This window comes from Lycorma delicatula, chromosome 3 (genome assembly GCF_047948215.1).
Source record: "Lycorma delicatula isolate Av1 chromosome 3, ASM4794821v1, whole genome shotgun sequence".
NCBI lineage: Eukaryota > Metazoa > Arthropoda > Insecta > Hemiptera > Fulgoridae > Lycorma > Lycorma delicatula.
Genome location: NC_134457.1, coordinates 109,186,696 through 109,201,570, shown reverse-complemented (window position 1 = coordinate 109,201,570; position 14,875 = coordinate 109,186,696). Strand labels below are relative to the sequence as shown.

The 14,875-nt window shown below is 32.4% G+C and overlaps 1 protein-coding gene across 3 annotated transcripts in view; it reads right to left on the bottom strand.

Moving 5' to 3' along the window:
- Nucleotides 1-4,476: 4,476 nt before the first annotated feature.
- The window catches only part of LOC142321877 (putative isoaspartyl peptidase/L-asparaginase GA20639), a 32,068-nt gene continuing 21,669 nt past the window's right edge, over nt 4,477-14,875 (bottom strand). For all 3 annotated transcript variants that reach the window (XM_075360350.1, XM_075360349.1, XM_075360348.1), the window contains exons 5-7: nt 10,219-10,337; nt 7,861-7,971; nt 4,477-5,075 (exon numbers count right to left, since the gene is read on the bottom strand). In XM_075360350.1, the coding sequence (XP_075216465.1) occupies nt 4,870-5,075; nt 7,861-7,971; nt 10,219-10,337 (436 nt within the window). In that variant the 3' untranslated portion in view covers nt 4,477-4,869. The remainder of the gene's footprint in view (nt 5,076-7,860; nt 7,972-10,218; nt 10,338-14,875) is intronic.

The following is a 14,875-nucleotide window of genomic DNA, read 5'->3' as shown; positions in this document are numbered from 1 at the left end:
AAAAATGAGTTAACAAAATACAATATAGGAGCTTAAAATGCTAACTATACGTTGAAAAATTGTAACTATATTTTAAAAAGATTTTAACTATACGTTAAAATCCTTTAATTAAAATTTAAACGTTTTTCAAAATTCTGAGTTCATATTCGTTTTCAGCATCACAAAAAAACCATGTATCGCATGTTAGGAAACAAAAATTATGTTTTATCAGTGTAATCAGCATTTTGAAAAGAATTTATTCAGAGCAATAGAAGAAAAGTAGCTGGAAGAATGGAAATGTCTTTTGATTTTTGGAGCATTACTTCATAAACAGGAAGGATTGTTAAATTATTAATGAATTAAAAAAAAAATAGAATTATATATATATATGTATCACAATCCTGAAGAAAATTCTTTGAGAAAATAAAATCCTTGAAGAAGAGCAGGCAACACTTAGAACAGGGAGACAAATGCAAGACCATATTTTTACTTTGTGGACAAATCCATCAGTTAGGCTAGGTAACTGTACTGTATATCTCAGCCAGCCATATGACCTTCCATGATGATAGCCAAAAATATCAGCAGATAATACTCTGACAAATAATAGGAGTACCAACCATCTCGCTCACACAAACACACTAAGCAAACTATTCGATGATGAATGACTTGTTCACATAAGGAATCTTTGTGGTATTAACGAATGTTTGATCAGCAGTCTGAATACACAACGAAAGTAAAGCAGTGTTAAACTGAGGGAGTTGACAGACTAGAATAAAAACTGCATTTTCTAAAAAAAAATTAGATAGCCAAAGGAGAGGTAGTTTATATTTTTCAGCCACTCTGTTACCAAATAGCAAGTGACCAGACCGTTCAAAGCAAACAACACAAACATAACGATGGGATGGTTTCAGGGGATGACTTTTTTCAGCCAGCCACCTTGTGACTAGATCCAAAGAATTATGATGAAGGCACATAGGTGAACTACTGTTAAGATTGATTTTCTTTTTCTTCTTAATTAATGTAAACAAACAACTGTCATCTTATTTATTGAACCAGCTGATATTAAATATTATTCTATTTCATTAACTGTATTGTTCACTATGATTTTAAGTTGTTAATTAACAACAGTTCTAGCTAGACTAACTTATACAGATATTCTAACTTAAACTCACTTCAATTAAAATAATATAAATAAATTGATTATTAAATTGATTAAAGATGATGTAACAAAGTGAATAAAATATGTGTTTTAATGAACATTTGAGTGCCCAGCAATTGTTAAAGGAGATAGTTAACTTAGGTATTGCACGGAGGCTGTGATTATCATCACAATCATTGTTGCTTACTAGAAAAATGAGTTATTCTTATCTTCTAAGTTATTCATATCATAAGATTTTTTTTTTATACAAAAAAATGATGGTCACTCAGTTGATGAAACAATAGAAGTAGATGATATATCTGACTGATGTAATTGCAGTAGTTGTATTAGCCACTTTAGAAAACAAATAATAAATTCATATTACAATTTCAATGTTATAATTACTTCTAATTATAGAAAAGGAATTCATTACTAATCACTTATTACTCATATTTACACATTCCCTTTATGTATGGTAAATCTCTGGAGTATTAACACTGCATCAAGCTCTCAGTTCAAAAGAGCTGACAGCTATACCAGACATCAGAGCAGCTGCTGACAATGGAAAAACCGTTAACAATAAAAACAGTATTCGAGTGTTGGGTAATTCTCCAATTATTTAAATTGTTCTAAATCCAAGTCTTACAAATAAGAACAAGGAAAACATACTTACTGTTATAGGAAATTGAATAAGTTTCCACTTTGTACAATCTATTATTCATCTAGAACCCTTAATTTCTAAACAAAATCTAAAAAATTCAACAAGAAGATCTTTTTTGAAAAGTTAAAATTTATCTTTTTACCTAAGACTTAAAAAATTGCTAAAGTAAGTTTTAACCTACTAAAGGAAATTCAGAAGCCTCCAATAAAACCATTAGTATTGAATTTTATAAAATTCTCAATTTTTAGACTTTATTCTCATTTAACTCTCACTTTCATAAAGAGAGGGTTGAAGACTCATTGGTCCCTAAAAAGTCATTTTCAACAGTTTCTGAAAAAAATCGTCCAGAATTTATTTCTTTTAATGTTCTAATTTTCATACGACTATGTAAAAGAACAAAAAAAAACTAAGAAGAAGGGTTTCTATAGTAGTGCAATACATGTAGCACAGTATATCTACATATATATAAAAATGTTAAGTTTGTTTGTGTACGCTTCAAAAACTCAAAATGTTCTGCACCGATTGAGCTCAAATTTTAGCACAATATATAACCCGCATCAAAGATTGTTTTCATCTATTTTTAATAAATCTAACTATTTTTAATTTGTACAATTTTTTAATAAATAAGAGGCTAATAAATCAGATGAAAATGTAAACAAAGGAAAACCAATCAGATCAATGCAAGATGGCCGCTGTCAAACACAACGACCAATCACAAAGAGCCCGTATGGCCGTTGCCAATGTAAACAAAATCACAACTGATGAAGTAACAAATTTCTTTGAATTATATTTAACAGCTAAAACATCTGTATTTATTAAAAAAAAAAAAAAAAAAAACACCAAACCAAAAAGAAAAGCCACCAAGAAGGATGACTTACAGTAAATAAATTAAAACACCCAACTTTCTTATAGCTTAGATAGACTTAAGACTATGCAAACAAAAAAACATAATGACCAAAAAATCCTTTGTTAGGTTAAATAATCACTTTTGTCTTAATTTACAATGGAGCATTGATAAATATTGAAGATAAGTGCTTAGCTAATGCAAATAAAGTTCTTAGTCAATTGGGAATGCCAGCACTCACCTGAGCTGTGATTGCTTCATTTGATGTGGATTTACGCCATGAACAGAGTTACAACATTAGTGATCTTCAGTCATATGTCCAATCAAACATTCCCAAATTAACGGGTGAACAGAAAGGAATTTATGATCGCATAATGCAAATGTTAAATGACGGAGTTGGAGGGACCTTCTTCTTGGATGCACCAGGAGGTACTGGGAAAACATTCCTCATTAGATTAATTCTAGCAACGGTTCGATCAAAAAATGACACAGCCTTAGCTCTTGCTTTATCTGGAATAGCTGCGACATTGTTACCAGGTGGAAGGACTGCACATTCAGCTCTGAAGTTGCCATTAAACATGCAAATCATTGAGACTCCCACGTGCAATATTTGCAAAGCATCCTGTATGGGAAAAGTATTACAAAAATTTTAACTCATTGTTTGGGATGAATGCACGATGGCACATAAAAAATCGCTTAAAGCTCTTGATCGATCGTTACGAGATTTGCGTGGAAACGTTCAACCATTCGGGAATGCTTTGATATTGCTCGCAGGAGATTTTAGGCAAACATTGCCTGTAATTTCTCGATCGACACCAGCAGACAAAATAAATGCTTGCCTGAAATATTCAACACTGTGGCGACACGTACGTACATTGCAGTTGACTACGAATATGCGTGTCCAGTTGCAGAATGATCCATCAGCTGAGGTATTCTCACAACAGTTACTGGACATTAGAAACGGACAGCTGCCAGTCGATGAGACGTCTAGACGAATATCATTTCCTGATAATTTTTGTAATTTAGTAACATCGAAAGAACTGATGGAAAAAGTATTTCCTGATATTCAAATTAATCATAGAAATCACAATTGGCTCAGTGAACGCTATCCTTGCCACAAAGAGTAAAAATGTATCAACTTAATAATGTTATTCAATCCAGCATTCAAACTGAGGAAATTACATATAAGTCGATAGATACCGTTGTGGAAGCAGATGAAGTAGTTAATTATCAAACAGAATTTTTAAACTCACTTGATCTGCCAGGGATGCCACTACACATATTAAAATTGAAAATAGGTGAGCCAATTATCCTGTTGCGGAATATTAATCAGCCAAAACTCTGCAACGGCACGTGACTTGCAGTTAAGAAATTGATGAATAAAGTAGTGGAAGCAACGATTTTAACGGGGCCTTTCAAAGGTGAAGATGTCCTCATTCCTCGAATACCCATGATCCCGACCGATACACCATTTCAATTTAAAAGATTTCAATTCCCAATTCGATTGGCATTTGCAATCACAATCAATAAAGCTCAAGGTTAATATTTAGAATTGTGTGGTTCAGATTTAGATGCAGATTGCTTCTCACATGGACAACTGTATGTGCGTGTTCTCGAGTCAGCAAACCAGATAGCCTTTATATCTCTGCAGACAGTGGAAAAACAAAAAATATTGTATATCCACAAGTATTGCAAAATTAAACTTCTATGAAACATATGCTTTGTTTTGTTTCTCATTTCTCATCCGTGCAACCACAATGTGCCACAGCGAAGCATGGCAGGTACAGCTAGTCTACATATAATATTGCAATGGAACTAGTGTTGTTTATATATAAAAACAAAGAAAACGATTACTCACAGAAGTTTGTAAAAGATATATATTTTAAAATATATTACTGTAAAAGTAATAAATACAAAAAATGCAAAACTAGTTGGAAATTAATTTTTTTACATTTTATAAAATTATTAAATGACTTAAGATATTTTACTGATAATACTTATAGTAGCCCCTAGTTATGCAGTTTTTTCTGCTAAATCTCACTTCTTTATTTAAATTTTAACATAATAAATGAATTCGTGACAAAAAAATTTCTCAGTGATATTGATAAAAATTAACTACACAAAATAATCATTAAGCTATAAAATTTAAATATCCAAGTATAACACTCAGTAAGAGAAATTTTTAAAATATATAAATTATTAAATGGTTGAAGAGAATTTTGCTATAATATTAGTAACGGTCCTCAGTTAAGAGATTTTATCAACTAATTTTTGCCCTTTATCAATACCATAATGTAATTCATCACCAACTTGATATGCCCATGACATACGGTATGATGTAAATCCTACACCAACTTCACCCTTATTAGATAAAACAATAGCACCAGCATCTTTTCCAACACGAGCTGTCATTGCAGCAGTTTCCTGATCTACAGCTTCCTGAGGATTTTTTCCTGTAAAATAGAAATATTAAGAATCTTTTGCATAAATAAGACATAACTTCAGGTTCAAAAGTAAAAACTAAAACTACTTTCAGATAATCTTTCTGTTCTTTATTAGCTATAAACAATAATTAATAACAAGTCCTGGAAGAATTAATACCACAAACACAGATCAGAAACATTTTTATTGATTGCAAATTTCATATAAAATGCTAGTTTTTCACTAATTGTGATTGCACAGAATACAATTAGCTTGTTAGGTTCAATACCGAGTCAAGCAACTATGCATCACTATTACAATATCACAATCTGAATGTAAATATATATAATATAAATATTTTTTTTTTTTTTTTTTTTTTTTTTTTGTATTATGTTACATATAGTAACATAATACAAATAAATAGATTTTAATAAAAACAACTTTATATTGAAATTGGATAGTTGGTCCAATGGGTATTAGGATTGTTAAAATTCCTATAACAGCTCGTAATAAAGCCAAACGTGCAACTAGCTTGCATTAAGATAGATAGATAGCGAGTGCTCTTTAAAACATTGTAATAGATAGATATAGCTCTTTAAAACTTAACCTGCAATCTAGTTTGACACCAAAATCAGAAACATTATCTTGAACAACTAATATAGCATGATTAATACTGTAACTGCGTTGAAGAGGAAACCTCTTTCTTGTGCATGCAACGGAGTAACATTTATCTATAATAAAAGACATAAAACTGAGACTACACCATCGATATATTGTTTATACCATCTTGTAAATTGCAAAAATTCTCAAAAGACATAATTTGTATAAAAAATTTCACATCATCTGCATATAATAGTATACAAGCAAAAATTACATCACATATATCATTAAAAAAGAAATTAAACAGCAGCAGACCTAATGTGAAATTCTTGCAGGACACCGATAAAACAGTAAAGGACTTAGAATAAAAACCTTTAATTTTCACATATTAAGTCCATTGCATAAATAACACATGAAAAACAAATATAGTAATACACTTAACAAATAACCACCTATGTCTGAAATTAAACAGTTTTTATCCTGATGTATAGAAATTGACATCTGAAAACAATATCGGTCATCATATTAGGTGGGCTTTAAATTCATAACATTAGGCCTAACTAGTATGATCATATTTTTCTGAATATCTCATTTATAACAGTATTGCATTGTCATAAATGACCATCCTGACCTCATAGGAGAAGACACCTGCTTGTGATCCAGTCGCCACGCCGCCCCTTTTGTCCCTAGCCCCGATGTGCTTTACTAAAGCTCATCATCTAGACTCTCTACCTGATTAAAATCTCTCAGTCATCAGCTTGACCTCTGTCAGGATGTTACTGATGCAAATGCCACGAATGACATTTCAATCAGTGATGAAATACCAACACCAACAACTTCCCTATCTTAAACTAATAAAAATAAATATTAAAACCTGTACAGAGTCAAAAATTTATTTAATTTTGAGCTGTTTACCTAATGAACACAAAATTCAAAATCAAACTAACATGTGAGGATGAGCGTTGTTATGCAAAAAACAGCACCGGATGACAGCATATCATGATGTTTGTTCTCAGTGGTTCAGCTAAGTTTCTTAAAATTTTCACAGTAGACTGCTGAAGTAGCATGCTTGTTCTTGCTCCTTCATCTTTGATGATGACGATGAACTTCAAAATGTCGTGAGACAATTTAGCCACCTAGGTTCCCAGACGGCTGATTTTATGAAGATATTTATAGATCAGTGAAATGCTATGTTAAATGCTTGAATTTAAATGGTGACTGTTGAAAAATAATTAAAATCTGCAGTTTTAAGTTGTATATAACAAAATATTTTTATCCATGCAAGTTTTTTTATTTATAGCCAAACAGAGGTTTACTTTCTGAACCACCCTTGTATGAGAAATTAAATATTCAAAAAGGTGAATATAATCAATCAACAGTCACAAATTTCACTATTTGGGAAGTTAAAACAATTAGAGAGAAGAAAAATTTGTAGGAGAATCTTACAGAGATAAACTAATCTTATATTAAGTCAGCCACATTTAGTTTATTTGATGATAAAGGGACAAGTACAACAAAATATTCTAGAGGAAGAAATTTTTACTCATAATACTAATTATCCTAGTAAAAATTAGATGCTTTTATATGGATTTGAATATAGTGGATATGTACTTTGGTGGTTGGTGTTCAATTAACCTAATGTCTCAGGAATGGTTGGCCTGAGTCTGTACAACTTGGCTGACTACAGACTACAGCTCATTTATATGTCATACATATATCCTCATCTCACTGGGCCATACAGGTGGGGGGGGGGGGAGGTTTTGCTTATTGTTCACTAGTTGAACAGATTGCAAAGTAACCATTAGAAAACAAAAATAATGCTTTTAGTTCCATTATTAGAACCACCACACAACATACACCTAACTGAAATTTCTAATGCATAGTAAACTACTAACAACATAATAATGTTTTTATAAAATGATTCTACAGATAATAATGCTTTTTTTTTACAGGCATTAACAAAGATCATATTTATCAACATTGTACTTATTCCTATGAGTTTTTTTCTTTTAACTAAGCAAACTTCTTATTGTTAGATTTCATGTTGTTATATATATTTCACCAATATCTTTCGTTCAGTCAATGCAACCGACACTAGTTCATACTTAACATCCTCCATTCAAGGATGGGTAAAAAAGGTTGTTTTAAATGAAGTAGTGTTAAAAATTCCTTATAAAATAATTACATTCCACTAACAAATATGATAAATTATTATACCATGTGTCATGGCGTTCAGAATTCTTTGTGCTAGGTTGTACCTCATTATGGATTCACCATGACCAGTGGTAGACACGGTGCCAATAGTATCATCAGCATATCCACCACATCCTGCAATGAAACAAAATAAACACTATGATCATTCATGAACAACAAAGTTCCCATGTGTGTGTTCATTTAGTAACAAACTTTATCACAAAAGTATAGAGTTGCAAATTATCTATTTACTTCTTACTATGAACAAGTTCATACAAAATAAAAATGTATGGGGTGGGCGGGAAGTCCTTTTATGCTACCTTCTATGGATCTAAAACATCTGTGTGGATTCCACCATGTTCAAAAAACAGCTGCATGTGCCTCCACATCTGGTTGTTCATCTGCAACAGCTTATCAGGGGTGATCATTTCAAGTACTGACTGAATAGTCTTGGAGTTGCTCATTGTTAATGTATCTGCATCTTCAGATTTCTTCTTTTACAAAACTTCAGAGTGCACTGTCAGATGTGATGAGGTCAGGGTATCTTGCTGGCCAAGAAATAGAGCTGGTAACTCTTCTGATCCAGTGATTCAGAAAAATTTCATTGAGGCATCTACAGACACTCGAAGGAAAAATTCGCTACAACACTATCTTGCTGAAACATAATGATGTCAGCGATCCCTTTTGCCATTAATTTTAGAAGCAACCACTCGTCAATCATTCTTAGATAACTGTGTTGATTAACTGGGCCATCAAAAAATAAAAACCAATGAGATGTTAGGCTGTCATACCAACCTAAATCATAACATAAGGCAGATGTGTTCGATTTCCTCAAAAAAGTGAGGATTGTCTTTCACCCAGAAAAAACATTTCTGGGTTATGAAAGCTTCAATAAACTGCACATTTATCTGAGAACATGATGTAATTTCGCTCACAGAGAGCATTCAAGCAATAACTGATGTGAACAAACAAGTAGATAAAGATCACTGTTACATTGTCACTCCACTCATTACTGTAACTGGAAGAAAACATTTAACTTTCAAGTCCTTTTTTTATGGTCTTACATTGTTGATCTTGGAATACCTAACTTTGCTGAATGTTTGCGGATTGATTTCATCAGTGATTGTTGAATCGATGCCTTCACAGCAGCACACCTCTCAATTTGAGTGCTTGGTCTCCCACTGTGTAGCATATCAAGAACAGTTCCTGCTGCAAAAGCCTTCTTCTCCCGTGTCAGTAACGATTGCCATGCTGGAGACAATTTCCCAAAACACAAGTCATTCATAATGTTCTCCAACATTTTACCAGTGTGTGTGAAAATTTGTGAACACACACACACATACACACAAGCTAACAAGCATATTTCGACAGTGAATGCACTCGTATCTGCCATCATTCCAAACTCTACTACAACTAAGGTCATCCTACCACATATGAACATATCGAATAGTCCCCATCACAGCCCTCCTCACCTAGCAATGAGAAATATCAGCAGTGAGAACTGGCAGCAGTAGAGCCCGATTAAGCTTGATTTATTTCAGTGTAAAGAGACTTCCCGTCCACAGGCCCAAAGGAAACTATATATTTGTTATGAGAAGTAGAATAATTTGAATAAGTATTTCAAATAAACAACTTTCATTCTCATAATCTTTTATTAAAAATACTGAGTATCAACTTTAAAAAAAGGATTAAAAAAAGGATAAAGCAACCGCTATGAATTCAGTAGTCACAATTAGTAACAAAGACAAAAATTAATATAAAAAAAGTAAAAAAATTAGAAAGATGATGTGCATTTAAACGTCATAAATCTTGGCATATGTGTTTACCATGCTAATTGTAAATATGCAAAAAAAGTGTTACTTTATTGTAGTTTTTGACTTACAAAGATTTTAAAATCAAAAAATTACATATTCCCGTAGCAGCAAGGGTAATGTTTTCAATTTGTATCAATATTCTTTCTTGTGTTTACATTTTAATTTGCCAATTTAATATTTAAGGTTTATAAGACAACGCTGGTAAGCGAAGCGAATATTAGGTTACATTAGCATGTCATCTGTCTAAGTAATTACCCAAATTAAAAAAAGAGTGCTCACCTTAAATTTTATACACTAAAAACAAAATCATGTTGTACATTAATTTTTACACTTACGGGAAGATCAATTTTCCAGAACAAAAGATATTGCCTAGTGTTAAACCAAAGAGATAATTAGTCCATTTCCCCGTTTTGTATAAGCAAATCATAGAAAAGAAATGATTTTTTTTTTAAATCTTGTAATCTTATCAATACAACTCATGATATACATGTGCACTAAAATATCTAAAAAAAAGAAAAACTATTTAATGAACAAACAAAATCCATAAAATACAGAACTCAATTCTAACCTAACAATGGTGTGTCTCCAATTCTTCCTCTGTATTTACCATTTATTCCTCCAGTTGATGTTGCAGAAGCTGTGTGGCCATTAGAATCAATTGCAACACAACCGACTGTACCAACTCCTCTACAAAAAAATAAATAAAAAAGGAAACATATTAATGATTTAGTGCTTCACCTGCCTTGAGAATTGTATTTATTACACCAATAGAACTAACTGCTACAAAATATTTATTAATGACTCGTTTTTGAATTTTACCATTAAAATTTATATACATACTTAGGCAAATCTCACTGCTAACAGAAAATGATTCTTCAGAATACTTATTTTCCTAGTGAAGTAAATATTTTTTTAACCTTCAAAAACATTTTGTCTTTTGCTGATATCTAGTTACATTAGCACATATTGTGTAAATTTATATTAAAAACATAGCTAAAAAAATTTTAAATATAGAACGAAACATTCTGCTGTTGTAACAAACTGTTACAAATAATGGAGTTATTGTTTTTAATACGATAATTTGAAAATATATTTTTAAATCTAAATTTGAGTACTTCAAATTAAATATAATAATTCCCCTTATCGAATCATCAAGTTTAAATTTTACAACTTCATTAATTATATTTCGATTCTAGGAACTGGCCTAAAGGGAGTTAGGCTCTAGTCAAAGGCAATGATAGTGGATCTGATCCCAAATAAGTTTCACCAGTAAATGCCAGTTAATGCACTATCAAATAGATAGAACCTACTTAAAATTCATCTTACCATACCAGTCACAATTAATAATTGATTTAATAAATTATATCCATCGATGTGTACTTTATATATGATATCTACATTCTTTTAACGTGTTTCGGAACTCTGCACAATCTTTGAAAATCACTCACTGGAAGTCATTGCATCAAGATAAAATGAAAAAAAAAACAAACATATGTATACACACAAAGCCATAACATAATCAACAACACATAAAACCATACACAAACACAACATGTGCACACCATTGTCCACATAGAACAACTTTATTCTGATGTTCACTCTACATTTAACTCTGATATGGTTTGCACATGTCAAGTTTGTGCATGATTTTATGTGTTGTTGATAGTGTTATAACTTTGTGTGTATACATATTTGCTAGGAAAAACAGTGATAATTAGAAGTATACAAGTTCAGAAAAAAAAAATTGGATACATGGAAAGCATTTGGTTCTTATGTTATGAATCAAACTGATCATGTTCTGGTTAATGCTCACAATTTGTTTCAACAGTTGATTTAAGAAGCTTAGGAAGACGAAATTGTGAATTAGATCACAACATGGTGAAAGCAGTGATACAAGAAAGAATAACTAGAGTGAAATGGGATCCTAAATTTTAAGAAATTAATGATATTTATGAAGGTAAATAGAAACATCAGTGTCTTTAGAACCAAAGTTGGCAGAACAGCAGATAAAATGAACAGAACAGCAGATGAAAGTGGTCCACAATTGCTGATATGATAAAGTATGTTGTGGAAGAATCTGTAGGTAAATGAAGATGGAACAGAAATGAAGAATGTAGAAAGGGAAATTAGTGATTTAGAAAGAAACTTTAGGTGTTTATAATGATTATGTTGAAAACGGTAAGAGCAAATAAAATTTTTCAAAGAAATTGGAGGCATGGAAAGCAAGAATTAAAGATTGATAAATGGTATGAAGGTGAAGTAAGAAAATATTACAATGCAGGTGGAGAAAAAGGTATACATAATAAGATTTGGAGCATGTAAGAGGAAGGAAGGTGTAAGAAGATGATAGTGAAATGGAGGAGGAAGACAAAGAAAGGTGGAATTGATGGCTAATTCAACAAGAGAGAAAGTACATAAGGTAAAATTAAAAATAGAGCATCTAGTATACATTGCATTACATACAGATATGTTAAAAAGTTTTAAGATAAAAATGCAAATGTAAGATAAAATGAATAAAGAAAAAATGCTACCATATTTGGCATAATGGAACAATATGTGCAGTATATAAGAGCAAAAATAAATTGGAATACGACAACTGCAGATTACATTATTGTTTGCTATATGATATTTTCAAGCATTATCAATGAATGAATACGTGATTTGGCAGATATTTACAAGAATTATTAATGTGGTTTTTGGAGGAGTAGAACTGATCAGCTAATCATTGCATGACAAACTGCAAAAACATTTTTATGAACGTAACACTAAGTTTATATTTATTTATTGAATTTAGAAGAAACTTCTAACTTCCTATTTATTTACTGTATAAATGTGCTATATTAAGCGTTAAAGATTTATTAAGTGCCAGTAAACTGATAAAAACAGAAACAGTAAAAGTTGATAATAAAATTTTCAGTTTTTAACTTTAATACTGGAGTGAAACAAGATAACGTTTTCTGTTTTAGCATAGTACCACATATTACAATACAAAAAAATTGGTTAAAAAGGCATTATATTTTACAAATCAACTCAAATTTATGTGCAAGATGATATAACATCTTTTCTAGGGATTTAGCATAGATCAAAACATGTACAAAAATTGAAATAGAGGTTGTACAAATTGATTAGTCATTCATTTTAAAAGAACAGTACATGCACATGGTGGGATCAACAGGAGGAAGGATTTCCAGAAGCATAATGAATAATAATAGGAAAATTGGTGATGTAGCATTGGATCATTCCATGACAAATCAACAAGCCTCACAACTTGACCATCACCAATCTCAACAAAATTCACTTAACTGTAATTCATATAGCTGCCAAAGATAATTACAGAAGAATTACACAGTGTACACTTTTTATAACTTCTGATTAGCATTGTCCACTTTTTGCTTTGAAAGGTTATAAACTCTTCCTGTTGGATTTGCCCTGGGGTCTACGTCTGAAATAACATCACTTATATGTGCATAAAGAACATCCTCAATTATGTACATTATGTTATGTATATTAAGAACATCTTCAAAGTCTGGATAGTGGAAGGAAGGTGAAGAAGGTCCATGTGGATGTAAGAACATCTTCACTGTTTGATTTTCCTTATTTGAGTCTAGAACACACCCCGGCCACCAGTGTCCATTACATCTGCAGATCAAGAACCCAACCATTTCTGTTCAAGATCCCCAATATTTGTTGTACTTGCTGCTACTGAGTTGTTATAAAATGAAAACACCCTCTCTTGCACCTGATTCTTCTTCAGTGGAACAAAAAAGTGGACTACCTTGTATAGTTCTTGCTGTCATTGTCCTACTCTTCAAAGCCTCTTCTTCTCCTTTATGCTGTTCAATTGTACTATAATGGAAACGTGTCAACTCAATGTGTCCATTTTCCCAGTCATACAACTGTCATGAAGTCATGATTTGGTCATTGTAGGTCATTTGAAGACTTGCTCTAGCTACAAATCTTTTAACATTCTCTCCCACACAATCACATGCACTTATTCCATAAGATGTAGCAAAAAAATGCCCCTCTGCTTTGATCCCAAAGGCTGATTCATGGTAACAGAGGTTGAGAAGATTGAATCTGAAATTCTTTATCAGAAGAAGATTCTTCAGCATTATTTTTTGCAGATGTTTCTAACTCTGTTTGTGGCATGTATCACCAATTTTGTAAACTTGTTTAAGAAAGGTAAATCTTTACATAAAGTTCTTGCTTACACTTCTTAGGTTTTTCTTACAGGAATTAACTTGACTTTTCAAATGGATTGCAACAGTACATTTTACTTTAACCTACAGAAGTTGACGGTTCGTGCTGGTCACTGTATTCTGGTCCAAGGCTTAATGAATTAGTCATAAAACTACAAACCTGTAGAGAAAGGCAAGCTCAGTTAACAGCTGACAAACTGACAACTGGACAAAACAGACAAGGGTGAAGGTTAGATTGCTGTGGCAGCTGCAAAGTCTGTATACATAAATCATCCAGTGCCAGTCTCTGATTTTATAGACAGTGGCTATATTTTATAGACTGGGAATGGTTATGCCATTCCCAGTTCCCAACACATCAACGGGACTCAGTCTTGATTTTTTTTAGACCATTCTTCATTGGCTGTATCAGCTTCTTTTGTCTTTATAATTTCTGTCACCAATGATTTAATCTTACTCCATTTCATGATGCCTTCAAGCATATACTTCACCATGGAATCTGGTGTAATCCACTCCAATCCATGCCATTGTTTAAGTTCAACCCATCTATGACACTCGTAATACGTATGTTCAGGCGAGTCAATCAGGCCACAATATATACAGTTGGGCATCTCCCTTCACCTAAAACGATGAAGGTATTTGCTGTACTCCCCATGGCCAGAGAGGAGCTGAGTAATATAATAACTCATGTCCCCATGACCCCTCTCCAGCCATCATCATCTGTTTCATCCATCTGCCTGAGCGTGCCTCTTCCCATGCCTCCTGCCACTCCTGATATAATAGTTTCTTGGCATTCATCTTGGACATTCCCTCATATCTTTGTTTTCTATGCAGGGCCATCAACCGATGGCCCTGCCGATGGTTTTTGCAGGTATTCCTGCCAAAACCTCCGTCATCACAGCCGACACCATACAATAGGCCTCAGAAATCTTTATCATTGTATGGCGCTGCAGTGAGGTCAATCTTCTCTCATTTCTTTTCTTCTCCAGGGCTTCATACCATATAGGTGCTGTGTATGATATCACCACT